The sequence below is a fragment of the Sciurus carolinensis genome, chromosome 5, assembly GCF_902686445.1.
Source record: "Sciurus carolinensis chromosome 5, mSciCar1.2, whole genome shotgun sequence".
NCBI classification, from domain to species: Eukaryota; Metazoa; Chordata; class Mammalia; order Rodentia; family Sciuridae; genus Sciurus; species Sciurus carolinensis.
Genome location: NC_062217.1, coordinates 87,011,546 through 87,027,366, shown reverse-complemented (window position 1 = coordinate 87,027,366; position 15,821 = coordinate 87,011,546). Strand labels below are relative to the sequence as shown.

At 37.8% G+C, this 15,821-nt stretch overlaps 1 protein-coding gene across 6 annotated transcripts in view; it reads right to left on the bottom strand.

Annotated features, from left to right (window-relative positions):
• The window catches only part of Cenpj (centromere protein J), a 41,467-nt gene that overhangs the window by 7,433 nt on the left and 18,213 nt on the right, over nucleotides 1-15,821 (bottom strand). For 5 of the 6 annotated variants that reach the window (XM_047553616.1, XM_047553614.1, XM_047553617.1 and 2 more), the window contains exons 8-10: nucleotides 14,785-14,917; nucleotides 10,410-10,575; nucleotides 3,069-3,311 (exon numbers count right to left, since the gene is read on the bottom strand). In XM_047553616.1, the coding sequence (XP_047409572.1) occupies nucleotides 3,069-3,311; nucleotides 10,410-10,575; nucleotides 14,785-14,917 (542 nt within the window). The remainder of the gene's footprint in view (nucleotides 1-3,068; nucleotides 3,312-10,409; nucleotides 10,576-14,784; nucleotides 14,918-15,821) is intronic. The other variant, XM_047553619.1, reaches the window with a different exon arrangement.

Sequence of the window (15,821 nt, the reverse complement as noted above, 5' to 3'; positions counted from 1 at the left end):
CCTTTTAATTGTTTATCTCAGGTATTATGTCACAGAGACAGAAAGCTAGCTAACATAATCATATTAATTTTTCATTTGTTCTCTATTTTGGGATGGTTCCATAATAAAATGGTAGGAGATCAGAGGAGAATGCCACCTTCCTCACCACACATCCTGCTGTTCTAGCTCATTCCTCTAAAATAGACCCTGACAATGCCTACAGCCTACAGCTCATTAATTCATATATTTTTGTGATGTCCTCAGTACCTTGTAGTTTTATGCCTTCTAATACCCTTTATAAATTCATGATTCACTGCAGTCACTCTTGTCAAGCATAGTGCCGACTTCCACATCCTTCTTTCACTTTAGCATTCACTTGTGTGACCCATGTTTGCTAAAATATAAGTTTCTGCCACCCTACACCCAAAAAACTGAAGGAGAAAAAACAATGTGAACAATTCTCTTTACACATATAGTCTCTAACCTAGGTGGGCCCCAGTACAGCCCTGAATCAGCCTCCCCTCCTCAGTTCCCCTGCTTTCCACTCAGACAACTACTTTCCACTTTCTCCTTCCCCCTCAACCTCTTGCAAGTCCTCCTCCACCCCTTCAGCTGATGAGCATGCTACAGCTTCCCTGAGAAAGTTAAAGCTTGAAGGGACCTACTACCAGCTGCCACCAGCATTAGCCTGTCATCAGGTACAATAGTCTATACCTGGCCAGGGCTAACCCTCCATTCATTCCCAGACCCACCCCGCATCTGCCCCAGGACATGCTCTGGTCATTCCCCTACTTTGTCTCCCTCTCCACTGAATCAATACTACAAACATACAGATCTGTCCACTTTCCTATCTTAAAAACACAAAAATCTTTCTCTTTGGCACTGCACCTCTCCACAGAGCTGTTGTGCTTTGTTTGTAACTGCATCTCATTCTCTATTGTCCAATTAGGCTTTCACCTTCACTACTACAAGACAACAGATCTTACTGCCCGCCACAGTTATTACAGCTTAGTAAATTACAAGGCTGGTCTCAGTCCTTACTCTGTAGCAGCAACCTATACAGTAAGGAACTCTCCCCTTCAAGGGACCTTCTTCACTTGTCTCAGGACACCACACTGACCTGCATTCTACCTGCTCTCAGGCTGTTCACTCTCTTCATCCCCTGGTCTCACAGCCAGCTCCTCCCTACCCATTCACCACCCCAGTGATCTCCCCTGGCCTATTGCTTCAGCACACATTCTGAGGACCCCAAGTGCAACCCACTCCTCCCCTGACATTTGTGTAAATGACACAGCGGCATCTCCACATGATAGCTAGGCAGTATCTCCTACTTCTTTGATAACATCTAAGGTCCTAGTAGTCATATTCCCTGAAAACACACATTCTTTTTGTTTAAGGTTTCTTATAATAAATGGAAACTCCATTAGGCCAAAACCAAACTAAACAATGATGGGAAGTTATTCTTAACTCCTCTTTTGCTGTCACATCCCTGTACCAGTTCATCAACAAATCCAGTCCACTTCAGACTCTCCAGTGCTGCTAACGAATCAAAACAGTCCCTGTTTTGGCCCTGACTAGGCCCATTTTACCTTCCCATCTATTTAGTCTGCAGAAGACAGAGTAAGCTTACTCTTAAAGAAAGTAGGCTTGCTTTATTTTCTTGACTTTACTTAAGCTTAGTTTAAAGAAACAGGACACCCTGAGCCCTGAGGGGCTTTTGGCTCATAGGAACCTATTAGGGCCTAATGAACCAAGCATGTTCCATTTCCCTCTGATTATTCTGTCCCCAACAGCTCTCCCACTCAGTCTATTCTACGTACTTTATCCTCTCAGTATGTCCTTGCTTCCTCCTGTAAGTCATTCTTCCTTAGTAAGGAGTCCTATCCAGCTATCCTATCCAAAATGGCAGCACCCCATGTTCCACACCCCAACAGCTATCCCCTCCAGTCTTGTTTTTTTTCCTTAGTCCCAACTCTATCTCACATCACACATTTATTTATCTACTATATTTTAAGTCTTTCTGCTAATAAAATATAAATTCCATGAAGGCAAGGAATTTTGTCTGTTTCGCTCACTGCTGTACCCCCAGGGTTGCCACATCCTGGTTATTCACAGATAAATGAAAGATCAGTCACTTGATTAGAAAGAAGCCTATGCATGTGACTGCAAAAACTTGACATTTGACCTTTTAAACTGAGGTTATTTACCAATTGTAGCATACCTCCTTCCTCCTCTGTAAGAAGTATAAAAATAAATTTGAACTGGATGCCCTGGCACACTGCATGTACTCCCAGTGACTTGAGAGGCTGAGACCAGAGGATTGCAAGTTCAAGGCCAGCCTCAGCAACTTAGTGAGACCCTGTCTGAAAATAAAAAAGCAAATAGAGCTGGGAATGCAGCTCAGTGCTAAAGTGCCCTTGGGTTAAATCTCCCATACCAAAAAAAAAAGTATAAAAATAAATTTGCCAAGTAACTGTATATAGCAAAGCATGAAAAAGTGATTTTTGTTGTTGTTGTTTTGTTTTTTGTTTTGTTTTGGTAGTGCAGAGAACTGAACCCAGAGTTTTGTGCAGCTAGATAAGTGCTCTGCCATCCCTGGTCCCCAAAAAGAATTTTAATTATGGTAAAATACACATAACCTAAAAATTCACCATTTTTTTGTTTTTCAGTACAGGAACTGAACTCAGGGGTGCTTTACCACTGAGCTAAATCCCTAGTTCTTTTATTTTTAAGACTATGCCTCACTAAGTTGCTGAGGTTGGCCTTGAACTTGTGATCCTCCTGCCTCAGCCTCCAAGTGGCTGGGATCACAGACATGCATCATAATGTCCAGCTAATATTCACCATCTTAACCACTGTTAAAAATACAGTTCAGTGATATTAAATACATTCACACTGTTGTTATATAATATCAGTTGTCCAACCATCTCTATAACCTTTTCATTTCATAAAACTATAATTTTGAACCTACTAAATACTAACTCCTTATCCCCCAGTCCCTGGCACCTACCATTCCACTTTGTCTTTATGAATTTGAATATTCACCATCACTCTCTGACCTGACAAAACCAGCTGGACCCCAAACCTACCACAGACTCATCTTTTTTTGTGGCAGTCATACACTGGTAGGCCTTAGGGCTGCTCTCAATTGCTTCTGCTTTCTTCCAGGCATCGAGTCGGAATCTTTCCATCACTTTTATCTCTTCCCGGAGGTCTGTGTTCTCTTTGACTAACATTTCTATCTGGCTTCTGAGACGGCCATGTGTGCTTGACCATTTTGCTTCTTTCCTTTTCAAATCTTCCTGTAAATCTGCTACTTGCTGTTTCAAAGCCTCTCCCCGGCAAAAAAAAAAAAAATTACTAGACTTAAAGGAAAAAGGACCAAAGAGACACATCAATCAAACATTAGCCAGCCCAGAACCATAATCAGAAAAGGCTTAGTCAATAAATGACTGGATTTTTCAGAGAGGGAAACAGGGGATCAGACTAGACCTTCACTTTATCATTAACAATTCTAGAAATCTGAGGCTACACCTCTTAGGAGCTGACTATAATAACATGGCATGAGACATGAAACCTAAGACAGTAACTGAAAGAAAAAGAAAGGGATCTATGAGCAATATCTGGTAAAGAAAAAATTACAGAATTCATAAACAGAAGGAAGAATTGTGACTGATCCCAAAGTTAAAACAACCCAATCTGAAAACTGATTCTATCTGGAATTCATTGGAAGTCATGGTGTTAAAAAAAATGAGTTTTCAATGGTCTGAGTAACTAAAGAAATTACTGGAAGGAAATGTCTAGAAGCAATGTGCAAGTAGACAAATAGAAACCAAGATTGACGTCAGAACAAAGCAAGATCAGTCACATATGGAGCATAAGCAGGTGCAATTTGCTGGAAGTGACCAAGCGCTGAGAAAGGAGCACCAGCAGAAACAAGAGATCCCTCAGCAGGGAAGCTGTGTCATCAGAAGCCCTGATACCTCAGTAACATGTGCACAAACACCCAGAAACTTGGTCCTGTCCATCCACCTAGGCTGCACAGCCAATAAAGTAGCGTGGGGAAGAAACAATGATACCAGTTCTCACAGGGCTCTCCTTCAGGGAGGCTACACAACCAACAATACAGACTTGGATTTAGTGAGGTCAAGGCTCTAACCCAAGTTGAGCCTCAAAAGCTCTTGAAAAAAAAAAAGGTGGTTAATTTACCTGAACATCAAATTCCCTATGTAAAAAAAAGTTGTTAATTTGCCTGAACATCAAATTCCCTATGTAAAAAATTATAGATTATAACCAATGAGTGAGAAATTTCTCAAAACCATTTTATTGTACAGGAAAATAGACTTTTAATACTAAAATGATAACACACAAGTCTAAATGGGTCAAGAATTCAAAAGCAATTGATAATTACACAATATCTACTGAGGCACCATTATAGGTCCTTGGAATACTAAGAATAAAACATCCCAGCAACTTGAGAGGCTGAGGCAGGAGGATCCAAGTTCAAGTTCAACATCAGCGACTTAGTGAGACCATCAGCAAATGAGCAAGACCCTGTTTCAAAATAATAAATGAAATAAAAAAGGACTGGGGATGTAGCTCAATGTGAAAGCACCCTCTGATTCAATCCGCAGTATACGCACACACTTAGGCCTTCATAATAATCTATCTCAAGGGAAATATTAGCATAGGTGATGATGACAGGCCATTCTTGTGCAGGGCAGAGAAGACAGTTGTGAATGTGGTGTGTATCCCCAACACAAGCCTGCAATAGATGGGAGGACAAGCCTCTGTGCTCCCAGGTTATCAAAACGAGGGTGCCAGACACAGTCACAGGGCAGTAAGGGGCCAGTAAGGGGAATAAATGAACAGTGGGAGGACAAGGAGCTTTGGGAAAGGGAAGAGAGTACAGTGCATGTAAGAACTTGAGGTTCTTACAGCAAGAAAGAAGCAGAGGCATCAAAAAGTCTGAGCAAAGAGAGGACATGGCCTACTTCCTATGGAAAGAGCAGAGGTCAGGCACTTAGTAAATCCATTAACTCAGAGGTAGCAACTTGAATTGGGGTAGCCTTTCTGACAGAAGAGCATGGAATAGAAGAGAACAAGAAGCCGGAGAAAGATTCTAGGTCTCTGACCTGAGCACAGGGAAGGACAGTTGGGAAGCTACTTGTGAACATGCTGAGCCTAAAGTGTCTGGCAGTCAGTTGGACCTAACCAGTCAGAGCAGTTGAGCCAGGATGCAAGTCTGGCCTTCAGCAGATAAATTTTAACTTAAGCCCGGAAATATGCTGAGTTCTTCAGGGAGGGCCAAGCCTTCTGGTTGACACTTCTACTGCCTCTGCTGTTGCCACATTCCACCCCTCATTCAAGAGAGGAACAAGCAACAGAACCTGAGCCTTACAGTCATCTAGATTATAAGAAACCTACAGCTTCAGGTATCTCAGGAGGCAAACAGTGATGAGGCTTATGGATGAGGAGGCACAGGATGCTGGTGAGTCACGTCACAAAGAATCTTCACCCTGGAAGTTTACCACTGGGGCAGTCACAGCAACCTGAAAAGGTGCACTTTCAGAGCAGATGGTCAGGAAGGAAGCCTGATTGAATTGTATGGGAAGAAAACAGGAAGTTCAGCAGAGATGTGGCTGGGTATTATCAGTGGTGAACTGCTGACAAAATCTCATACTCCATGAGAATGAGATTAGAGCTACATGGGTCAGTGGGTGAATTGCTGACTTGAGAAAGGTACCTCTCCACTGCCAGTCCTCAGTACAATCCTAACGTGCATATGATAGGAAGCCAAATCTGGAGAAGGTTTAACACAAAAAAGCCAAGACCATAGTCTGGGGATGTAGCTCAGTTGGTAGAGTGCTTGCCTCCCTGGGTTCAATCCCCAACACCAAAAAAAAAAAAGCTAAGACCAGAAATTGTGAAATAACCAGTTGTCACAAAAAGCAGGGAGACTCTTGAAGCTTGAGGGGTATATTAAAGGGCAGGGAACCCTCCATACTCAAAGGGGTTCCCACTGGTCAAGATGGGACCACTTGATTATCACACAGGAAACTTTATAATTAATTAGAGTAACTTGATTGTGTGAAAGGCTTAGAATCAATAATGGTGAATATAAATTCCAGGAGAACAGAGATGTCTTATTTATCACCAATTCCCCAATGCTTAGAAGTATCTCAATAAATTTGTTGAAAGAACAAGTACTTATTATAAATAAGCCAGATGGTGTAAGAAAAAAAGGAACTATCCAAAAGCAGGAAAAAATAATGAATATATATAGTCATACTTGATAACCCAATAAGAAAAGGATCCAATGCTTAATTAATATCAGAAGTCATAAAGTTAACAAAGCAGAAAGGGTTCAAGAATGAGTTCCAAAATTATAAATATCTCACATCCTAAAAAGGAAAACTAACTCACCAACTCAACCCTTAGTCTCCAAACACAGCTTTGATGAACAATGCCCAAAGCTTCCTGCAGCGATGGCAGACCCAGTCCTATACTGTCCAATATGGTAACCACTAGTCACATATGGTTTTTTAGTCCTGAAATGTAGCTAAGACACTGAATTTTTTTTTTTTTTTTTTCCTTTTTTAAGATGAGGGGGTCTCACAACATTGCCCAGGCTTGTAGTGAACTCCTGGGCTCATGTGATCCTTCTGCTTCAGCCTCCCAAGTAACTGAGATTACCTAACTAATTTTATTTTTAATTTTTCTAAATCTAAATAGCCACACATGGCTAATGGCTAGCAGCCTGACAGCACAGCCTTATAGAACAAAAGCGTGCATTATTCAAGGGAAAGGCATCAGGTTTCAAGAAAGTAAACCCCATATGTTACTTTTACAACAAGGTAAAGCAGAACTACAAAAACTCAATTTGAATCAACTCAGAAGAGGCGATCAGGTCCTGGGCTAATCTATCTCAAAACTTTGGTGGTCTGAGAAATGTTTTTTCTCCCTTTTGGGTTTGTTAAGATTTATATAACACAATAAGTATCAAAATAAGTATCACTATAATCCCAGGAGATTTAGAAATAAAAAAAAATGAAATGACAAGCCCATTGTGCCAATATTTTAGAATTGGTTATAGTTTTCAATTTTATAATACGAAGTTTCCTGATAGTTATATGTGATTATGTTTTAACTATTAAGGTATTTGATGTGTTCACAAAAAAAGCCATAATAAATGTGACTGTAAGACTGTCTAAAAGAAATGAAGATTAATATCACCTTTTAATCTGTATTATGCAAAGAGCAAAAACACACCCTTAAGGATTGACAGTGGAATATAAAATTGGCATATTTATGGAAGAAGAATTAGGTAGTATCTTTTGACAAAGCTCACACCTTTTTTTTTTTTTGAAAAATTTGTTGTTGTTGTTGTTGTAGATGGACACAATACCTTTATTTATTTATTCATGTGTGGTGCTGAGGATCAAGTCCAGTGCCTCACATGTGCTAGGCAAGTTCTCTACCACTGAGCTATAGCCCTCACTCTGGAGCTCACCTGGATATTGCACTTCTAGAAATCTGCCCACAGATAAACTCGAGTTTGTGAGCTACATGGGCACAAGGATAGGGATTAATGTGTTTCATTTACTACTATGTTCCCAGTATGTGCCTGCTACATAGTGGGTGTTCAATAACCAAATGTTGAATGAGAAAACAGAATAATGATATATGTAAAAGGTTACTCCTCTGTATAGTACTTCCAATAGAAAAGGAACAGAAATAACATAAAAATTCAGTTATATAAGTCATGGCACATTGCAACTTTACACAACAGTAAAATAAAGATGATGCTCTTTTGAATACAGAATGACTTCAATATTCTACTATTGATATAAAAAGAAAAGAAACCCCAAGGACATTAGTCATCACTGATATGAAGCTATTAGGTATGATAAAGGCATTATAATTACATTTCTTAAAAGGGGTCTTTCTCAGAGATACATACCTGAATATTCACAGGTTTAATGACTGGGAAATTAACTTTAAATATTACAGATTAAGAAACAAAAAAGAATGGAGAAGGGTGAGAGATAAATTTTAGACACATGATCATTAGTGAAATATGGGAATTCATTATATTATACTTGTTACTTTTATGTACCATTTGAAATTTTCTACAATAAAAAAAAAAAAAAAAGTTTTAAAAAGAGATGTATTCCTGGGCTGGGGTTGTAGCTAGTGGTAGAGCACTTGCCTAGCATGTGAGGCACTGGGTTCAATCCTCAGCACCACATAAAATAAATAAATAAAATAAAAACGTATGGTGTCTTATCTACAACCAAAAAAAATATTTTAAGAAAAAAAGGTGCATTCCCCAAAAAACAAATAACCCAATCAAATAAATGGGCAAAGGAACTGAACAGACACTTCACAGCAGAAATGCAAATGGTCAATAAATATATGAAAAAATGTTCAACATCACTACCAATTAGAGAAATGAAAATTAAAACTACACTGAGACTTCATCTCACTCCAGACAGAATAGTAATTATCAGGAATACAAAAAACAATAAATGTTGGCAAGAATGGGGGAAAAAGGCACACTCACACATTGCTGTTTGTACTGCAAATTGGTGCAACCACTCTGGAAAGCAGTATGGAGATTCCTCAGAAAACTTGGAATGGACCCACCATTTGACCCAGTTATCCTACTCTTCAGTATATAACCAAGGACTTAAAATCAGCATACTATAGTGTCACAGCCACATCAATGTTCATAGCAGCTCAATTCACAATAGCTAAGCTATGGAACCAACCTAGATGACCTTCAATAGATGAATGGATAAAGAAAATGCAGTACATACACGTGATGGAATATTATTCACCATAAAGAAGAATAAAATTATGACATTTGCCAGTAAATGGATGGAATTGAAGACTATCATGCTAAGGGAAATAAGCTAATTCCAAAAACCAAAGGATAATGTTCTCTCTGATACGCAGATGCTGACTCATGATGCAGGGAGAGTGAGTGGATGTTCACCAGATTGAATGGGGGAAACGGGGGGGGGGGGGAGGGGGGGGTTAGGAGAAGGGTGGGAATGAGAAAGACAACAGAACGAATTGGACGAAACTTTCCTATCTTCATATATGAACACATGGCCAGTGTAATTCCATATCATGCATAATCACAAGAATGAGAAGTTACACTCTATGTATGTATGATATGTCAAAAGAGATTCTACTGCCATGTATAACTAAAAAGAACAAATAAAAAAGAGGTATATTAGGTGGCTAAGACCAAGGTGAGAGAGAGAGCTATTTCACTATATATCTTTTTGCATCTTCTGAATAGGAATTGTTTATACTACCTTTTAAAATAAAAATTTTAATAGCATGTCAAAATCTAATAAACCAAGCATTAATCAAAACACAATAGCAATAGTTTTTCCCCACAAAAATAAACTAATAAAATTAAAAACCTTGAGCAACACGGTATGCAGTAACTAAAGCTATGCATATGTAGAGACTGCTCAAGGATTCATACAACATGAGAAAGGAAAGAAAACAAAGAATAGAACTCAAAACTACTGTGTTTAAAATAAGGAGCCAGGTGCAGTGGCACACACCTGTAATCCCAGCAACCTGGAACCTGAGGTAAGAGAATCACAAGTTTGAGGCCAGCTTCAGTAATTTAATAAGGACCTATGCAACTTAGTGAGACCCCTGTCTCAAAATAAAAAAGAGAAAAAAAGGGGCTAGAGATGGTAAAGTGCCCTGGGCTCAATTCCCAGTACCACAAAAGTAGAAAATGAAATTCCAAATTATGTGAGATATAATGAATAGCCATGTCGTTTTTTTCTTTTTTGCTAAGTTTTAAAACTTTAAATCAAATACATCAATTTTCGTTTTTATAGTTTTCATTGTTTTCTCCTAGAAATCTCTGCATATGCCAATGTCACAAATATATTCACCTATTTGTTTCTAAGTTTATAATTTTAATAAGAAATGCAATCATTCTTTTTAACGGCTACATTCCTCTGATCATGTCCATTTCTAACTCTGAAATAACAGGACTGATAATTTGGCCTATAAGTTTACAAGTTTTACAATTACACACCAAATCAGCATATAAACACCAAGTCATTATACATGTACAACTACCAGTACTAGCTCTGTAGTGGATACAAAAACACTAACAACAACATTGTACTGGCTTGTTAGTTCATCTGTGGTCTTTCTGGGAAAGCCTTTGGTATTATCTTCATTACTAAAAAAAGAACTGATATAATGTACTTTTTAAAAGTCAAACTACAAAACATGTTCCAGATGCAGTGTTTCAAAAATTATTTGTTGAATGAGTAAATAATGAATTGATATTCCATTTCTCTTTCACACATCAAATAACTCTAGACTCTCACAAGATAGTAGCCTTTATTAACTTACAAGTATAAAGTAAAGAACTGACACACCTGGATTTCTTCACGTTCCTTTTTATCTGGAAAAGTTCTTGCAGCTGTTGTATACTTTTCGAAAACTTTGCGCTCCTTTTGTAGTTTCCTCATTTCCTCCTTTTTAAACTCTTCAATTCGAGCCAATTCTTTTGCTTTCTGTTGCTCAAAATCTGCAATTTCTTTCCTAAAATGATCAAACCATGTTATCATCCCATCACAATATAGTAGTCCACATGTGGCACCAAATGGAAGCTGGTGCCAACCTAAGAAGTACTGGTTCTAGTGAATTCATCTTCAATCCACCAATTCACTCACCTAACCATTCATCCAACAAGCTTCCCACTGAGTGCTCGCTATGAGTCACACACTCTACTAAGAAGTGGGAAATCAGAATGAAAATAACAAAAATCCTAAGTTTCTTACATTCTAATGGAGACACAGAAAATAACAAGTAAGATAAATAAATGGACTATTAGAAGAGTTAAGGGAAAAAATAAAGAGGTCAGGAAATATAAGGGTGGGAGGCTGCTCTTTTGGATGGGATCATCTTGTTGCAAACACGTGAAGTAAATCCCAAAGAAGTCGGAGAACAAGCTATGAGGATATCTGAACAGAAGAGTATAGGCAGTGGGAAGGAATATCATGGGCTTATTTTTTATAAATGATCAATCTGAAATACTTTCACCTCTCCTAGTAGAGAGACTTGACTAGACAAGAGAATATGAGATAAAGGTTACCCATCTCATTTGAGACATAGTTGTAACAAATGATATTTAAAGCCTGGGGACTGGATGAACACTATAGAAGGGTAGAGAAAAAAGATAAAAAGATCACATTTGGCTGGGTATGAAGCTTAGCAGTACATGCTTAGCACCAATTCCCAGCACCAGAAAAAAAAAAATTTACATTTGACTTAATATTCAGAATTTCTACAACATACAGAGAGGCAAAAATTAAGGGAAGAATACTTGCAGCACTTTTGACAAAGATTTAACATATTTAATAGCTTTATATAAAACTCCTACAATCAGAGCAACAAAACTCCCACTAGAAAAATAAGCAAAGGTTACAAAGAAATTTATAAAATACAACACAAATGACCACTAAAAAATTATGTTCAAAATTATCAGTAATCAGAGAAATGCAAATTTTAATTTTATATCATCTTTCATCTTTAAAAAGATATAATTACCAGGTTGGAAAGATTTTTAAAAGACTGCTAATGCTCAATTATGGTGAAGGGGAAAAAGGTCAAGAAGGAATCTCAGATACGGATCAGGGAAGAGGAAGTTCTTGAAATTCATCATGAAAAAGATTTTTCTTATTATTATTTTTTTCCCAAAAGTAGCCTGACATGTATGATAAATTAATTCCCAGCAGGATAATTTATAATAGTTAAGATTGTAAACAAATTAATTTCCACCAACAGACTAGTTGAATAAGTTACAGTGGCACCCACACAACAGTCATTTCAAGGATTCAAAAGACTAAATTAATATGGTAAGAAGTCTGTTATGGCTGGTGGATACACCTATAATCACAGGCAGGACTCTTAAGTTCAAAGCCAGCCTCAGCAACTTAGCAAGGCCCAAAGCAACTCAGTGAGACCCTGTCTCTAAATAAAACATATTTTAAAAAAGGGAGAGGTGGAGATGTGGTTCAGTGGTTAAGTAGCCCTGGGTTCAATCCTTGGTACCAAAAAGAGTCTATTATGCAGCTGAATTAAAGAGATTAAAGGAAAAAAAAAAAAAAAAAGAACCAGGGGCTCAGCATCAAACTACCTGGACTGGCACTGTGGCTGGCATTTTATAAGAAGGTAAACCAGGACAAATTTCATGACTCCTTAGTACCTCAGCTTCCTCATCAGTTTCTCAGCTAACATAATTCCTCAATTCAAGAACTGAAATGTTGCTTAGAACAGACCTTGGCATGGTTGAGAATGCTAAAAAAATTAGCCTTTATTTTATGATTTAAATGTTCTTTAAAAGAGAAAAACACAATTTTAATAAAGTAAAGCATTTAAAAAGTTATCTTGGGGCCAGCATGGGTGGCACATACCTGTAATCCCAGATACTCAGGAAGCTGAGGCAGGAGGATCACAAGTTCAAGGCCAGCCTGTGCAACTTGACAAGACCCTGTCTCAAAATAAAATTTTAAAAAGGTCTGGGGAACCAGGAGCAGTGGGGCACATCTGCAATCCCACAGACCCAGGAGACTGAGGCAGGAGAATCTCAAGTTCAAGGATAGCCTCAGCAACTTAGCAAGACCCTGTCTCAAAATAAAAAATAAAAAAGGTCTGGGGATGTAGATAAGTGATATAATCCCCTGGGATCAATCCCTAGGACCAGAAAAAAATAAAAATAAAAGCAATGAAGTACAGTCAGGCATGGCAATATATACCTATAGTACCAGCTACTCAGAAAGCTGAGGTGGGAGGTTCACCGAGTTCAAAAGCAGCTGAGGCAACATAGCAAGACCCTATCTCGAAACCAAAACAAAATAATTATATATATAAAAAAGCAATTAAGGGGCTAGGGTTCAGTGGTAGAGCACTTGCCTTGCATGTGTGAGGCACTGGGTTCGATCCTCAGCACCACATAAAAAATAAATAAAGGTACTGTGTCCATCTACAACTAAAAAAAAAAATTTATTTAAAGCAATTAAGTACAGATACATACCAAAACACTGGTGAACCTTGACTACATTATGCTAAGTGAAAGAAACCAGACACAATTTTTTTTTTTTTTTTGCAGTGCTTGGGATTGAACACAGGGCCTCACACATGGTAGGCAAGCACTCTACCATTAAGTCACATCTGCAACCCTGTATGACTCATTTTGAATGAAATAACCAGAATATGTAAATGCATACAGACAGAAGGCAGATTAATAGTTGCCAGGAAATGGGAGAAGGAGGGGAATGGGAAGTGATTAGTTAATGGGTATGGAGTGTCTTTCTAGGGTAATACATATTTTGAAAATATAGAGAAGTGGTGGTTGCACAAAACTGTCAATGCACTAAACGCCACTGAACTGTACACTTTAAAATACTTAATCATGGGGGCTGGGAAGATAGCTCGGGGGGCTGGGGGATAGCTCAGTTGGTAGAGTGCTTGCCTTGTAAGCACAAGGCCCTGGGTTCGATCCCCAGCACCCAAAAAAATAAATAAATAAATAAATAAATAAAATAAAATAAAATACTTAATCATAAGCAGTATGAATTCCACCTCAACTAAACATTAACATAGTTGAGTTCTGTGACACATGCCTATAATCCTGCAACTTGGGAGACTAAGGCAGGAGGATCTCAAGTTCAAAAGCAGCCTCAGCAATGTAGTGAGGATTTAAGTAATTTAGTGAGACTCTCTCAAAATTTTTAAAAATTAAAAAGGGGGGGGTTGGAGATATAGCTTCAATGGTAAAGCACCCCTGGGTTCAATCCTCATAACCCCCCTCAAAAAAAAAAGATGTATATATGTGTATCAACTCATGTGAGTTCAATTGAGGTTTTGCTACCCAAAAAAAACAGGTCAAATAATGACCTAGGGTGGAAAACTGCATTTGTCATACCACTGACTACAGTGGATGAAGTTGTGTCCTCCAAAACGGTATGTTGAAGTTCTAATCCCTATGAGTATGACTTTATTGGAAATAGGGTCTTTGCAGATATAATTAAGATATAAGTTAAAATGAGTAGAATATATACTCATTTCATATCAATACTGGAGAGTAGGGTGAACCCTTAGTCCCATATTACAATGTCCTTATAAAAGGAGAAGAAACAGAATGAGGCACACACACAGAGGAAAATGCCATGGGAAGACACTTTCACAAATGGGAAGATGACCAAGTGACTATGGGGCAGAGATCAGAATGATGCTAAACTCAAGGAACACCAAGGATTGCCAGCCACCACTAGAAGCTACAAGAGACAACATCACCTGGCAAATGCTTTGATGTTGGACTGCTTTTTATATCTTCAGAAACATGAGAAAATAAGTTCCTATTGTTTTAAACTACTCAGTTATCCATGGCCATACCACCCTGAACACACCAATCTCATCTAAACTACCCAGCTGACAAAGTTTGTTTCAGCAGCCCTAAGAAACTAATACACTAAAGCAAGTTACTACTTGAATTCATGGCCCCAAACTGCTTTTCAAATTTCGAATTTATGATCTTACCAAGAGAATTTCCCTTTTAACACATCTGACAACATTGGGTCATTTTATTTAATTAAAAAAAAAAAAAAAAAAACTATGTAATACAGTCTTCACCTCCTTTTCATTTAGATTTGTTGAACTGATGTAAAATATTTCAGATATTTTACCTATAATTGTAAATACATGATTAAATCACTGCACATTTTTCCTCAACTCATAAATGCAACTTACCTGAGTTTTTCCAAGGCACTTTCTCGTTCAATGCGAAGTTTAGCTAAAGATGTGTTCTCTGCTTTAAATTTTTCTATTTCTGTTTCCAATTCATTAACTTTCTCTCGCAACACCTGGGATCGAGCATTGTCACCTATAAAACAGTCATATATACTGAATCCTACATAAGGCCTTAAAACAGAAAAAAATCTAGCTACTAATACTAAAAGTCTAGAAAATGGTAAACTCATGTGCCATTAAAATGCATTAGAAACAAAGCTTGGCCTAACTTTACAAAGGAATCAGTCTGAATTTAAGAAGAATTACTCTGACTCAAGAGTATTATCTTAAAAAGGAATTAAGAAGAAATCACACAAATCAATTTTTAAAAAGAACAACAGATATAAATACCTTAAGAACATGAGGGGCTGGGGGGATAGCTCAGTCGGTAGAGAGCTTGTCTTGCAAGCATAAGGCCCTGGGTTCCATCCCCAGCACCACAAAAAAAAAAAAAAAAAAAAAAAAAGAACATGAATAAATTATTCATGAGATCTAAAAGGCCAATCATTCCAAAATCAGTTTACTCCCACTATTAAAGAAATGCAAATTAAGATACTTTTCCCCTTACCAAATTTGTGATTAAAAAAAAAAAAAAAAAGCAAAATGCTTCTGTTCTTCAATTGAAACAAGCAGTTTAATATTTAGTATGATTTTTTTGGAAAATATATTTGATCTAAATCACAGGATAAAAAGATGAGGCAAATTAAAATATGTCTCTATCATATTAAAAATACATAGGAACCTGGCTGGTGCATGCCTGTAATCCCAGTAGCTTGGGAGCCTGAATCAGGAGGATCACAAGTTCAAGGCCAGCCTCAACAATTTAGTGAGGCCTAAGCAACTTAGTGAGACTCTGTCTCAAAATAAAAAATAAAAAGGGCTGGGGACATGGTTCAGTGGTTAAGCGCCCCTGGGTTCAATCCCTGATACCAAAACAAAAACAACAAACAAAAAAAAAAAAAAGGAAAAATGACTGGAAGCAAATATCCCAAAATGGC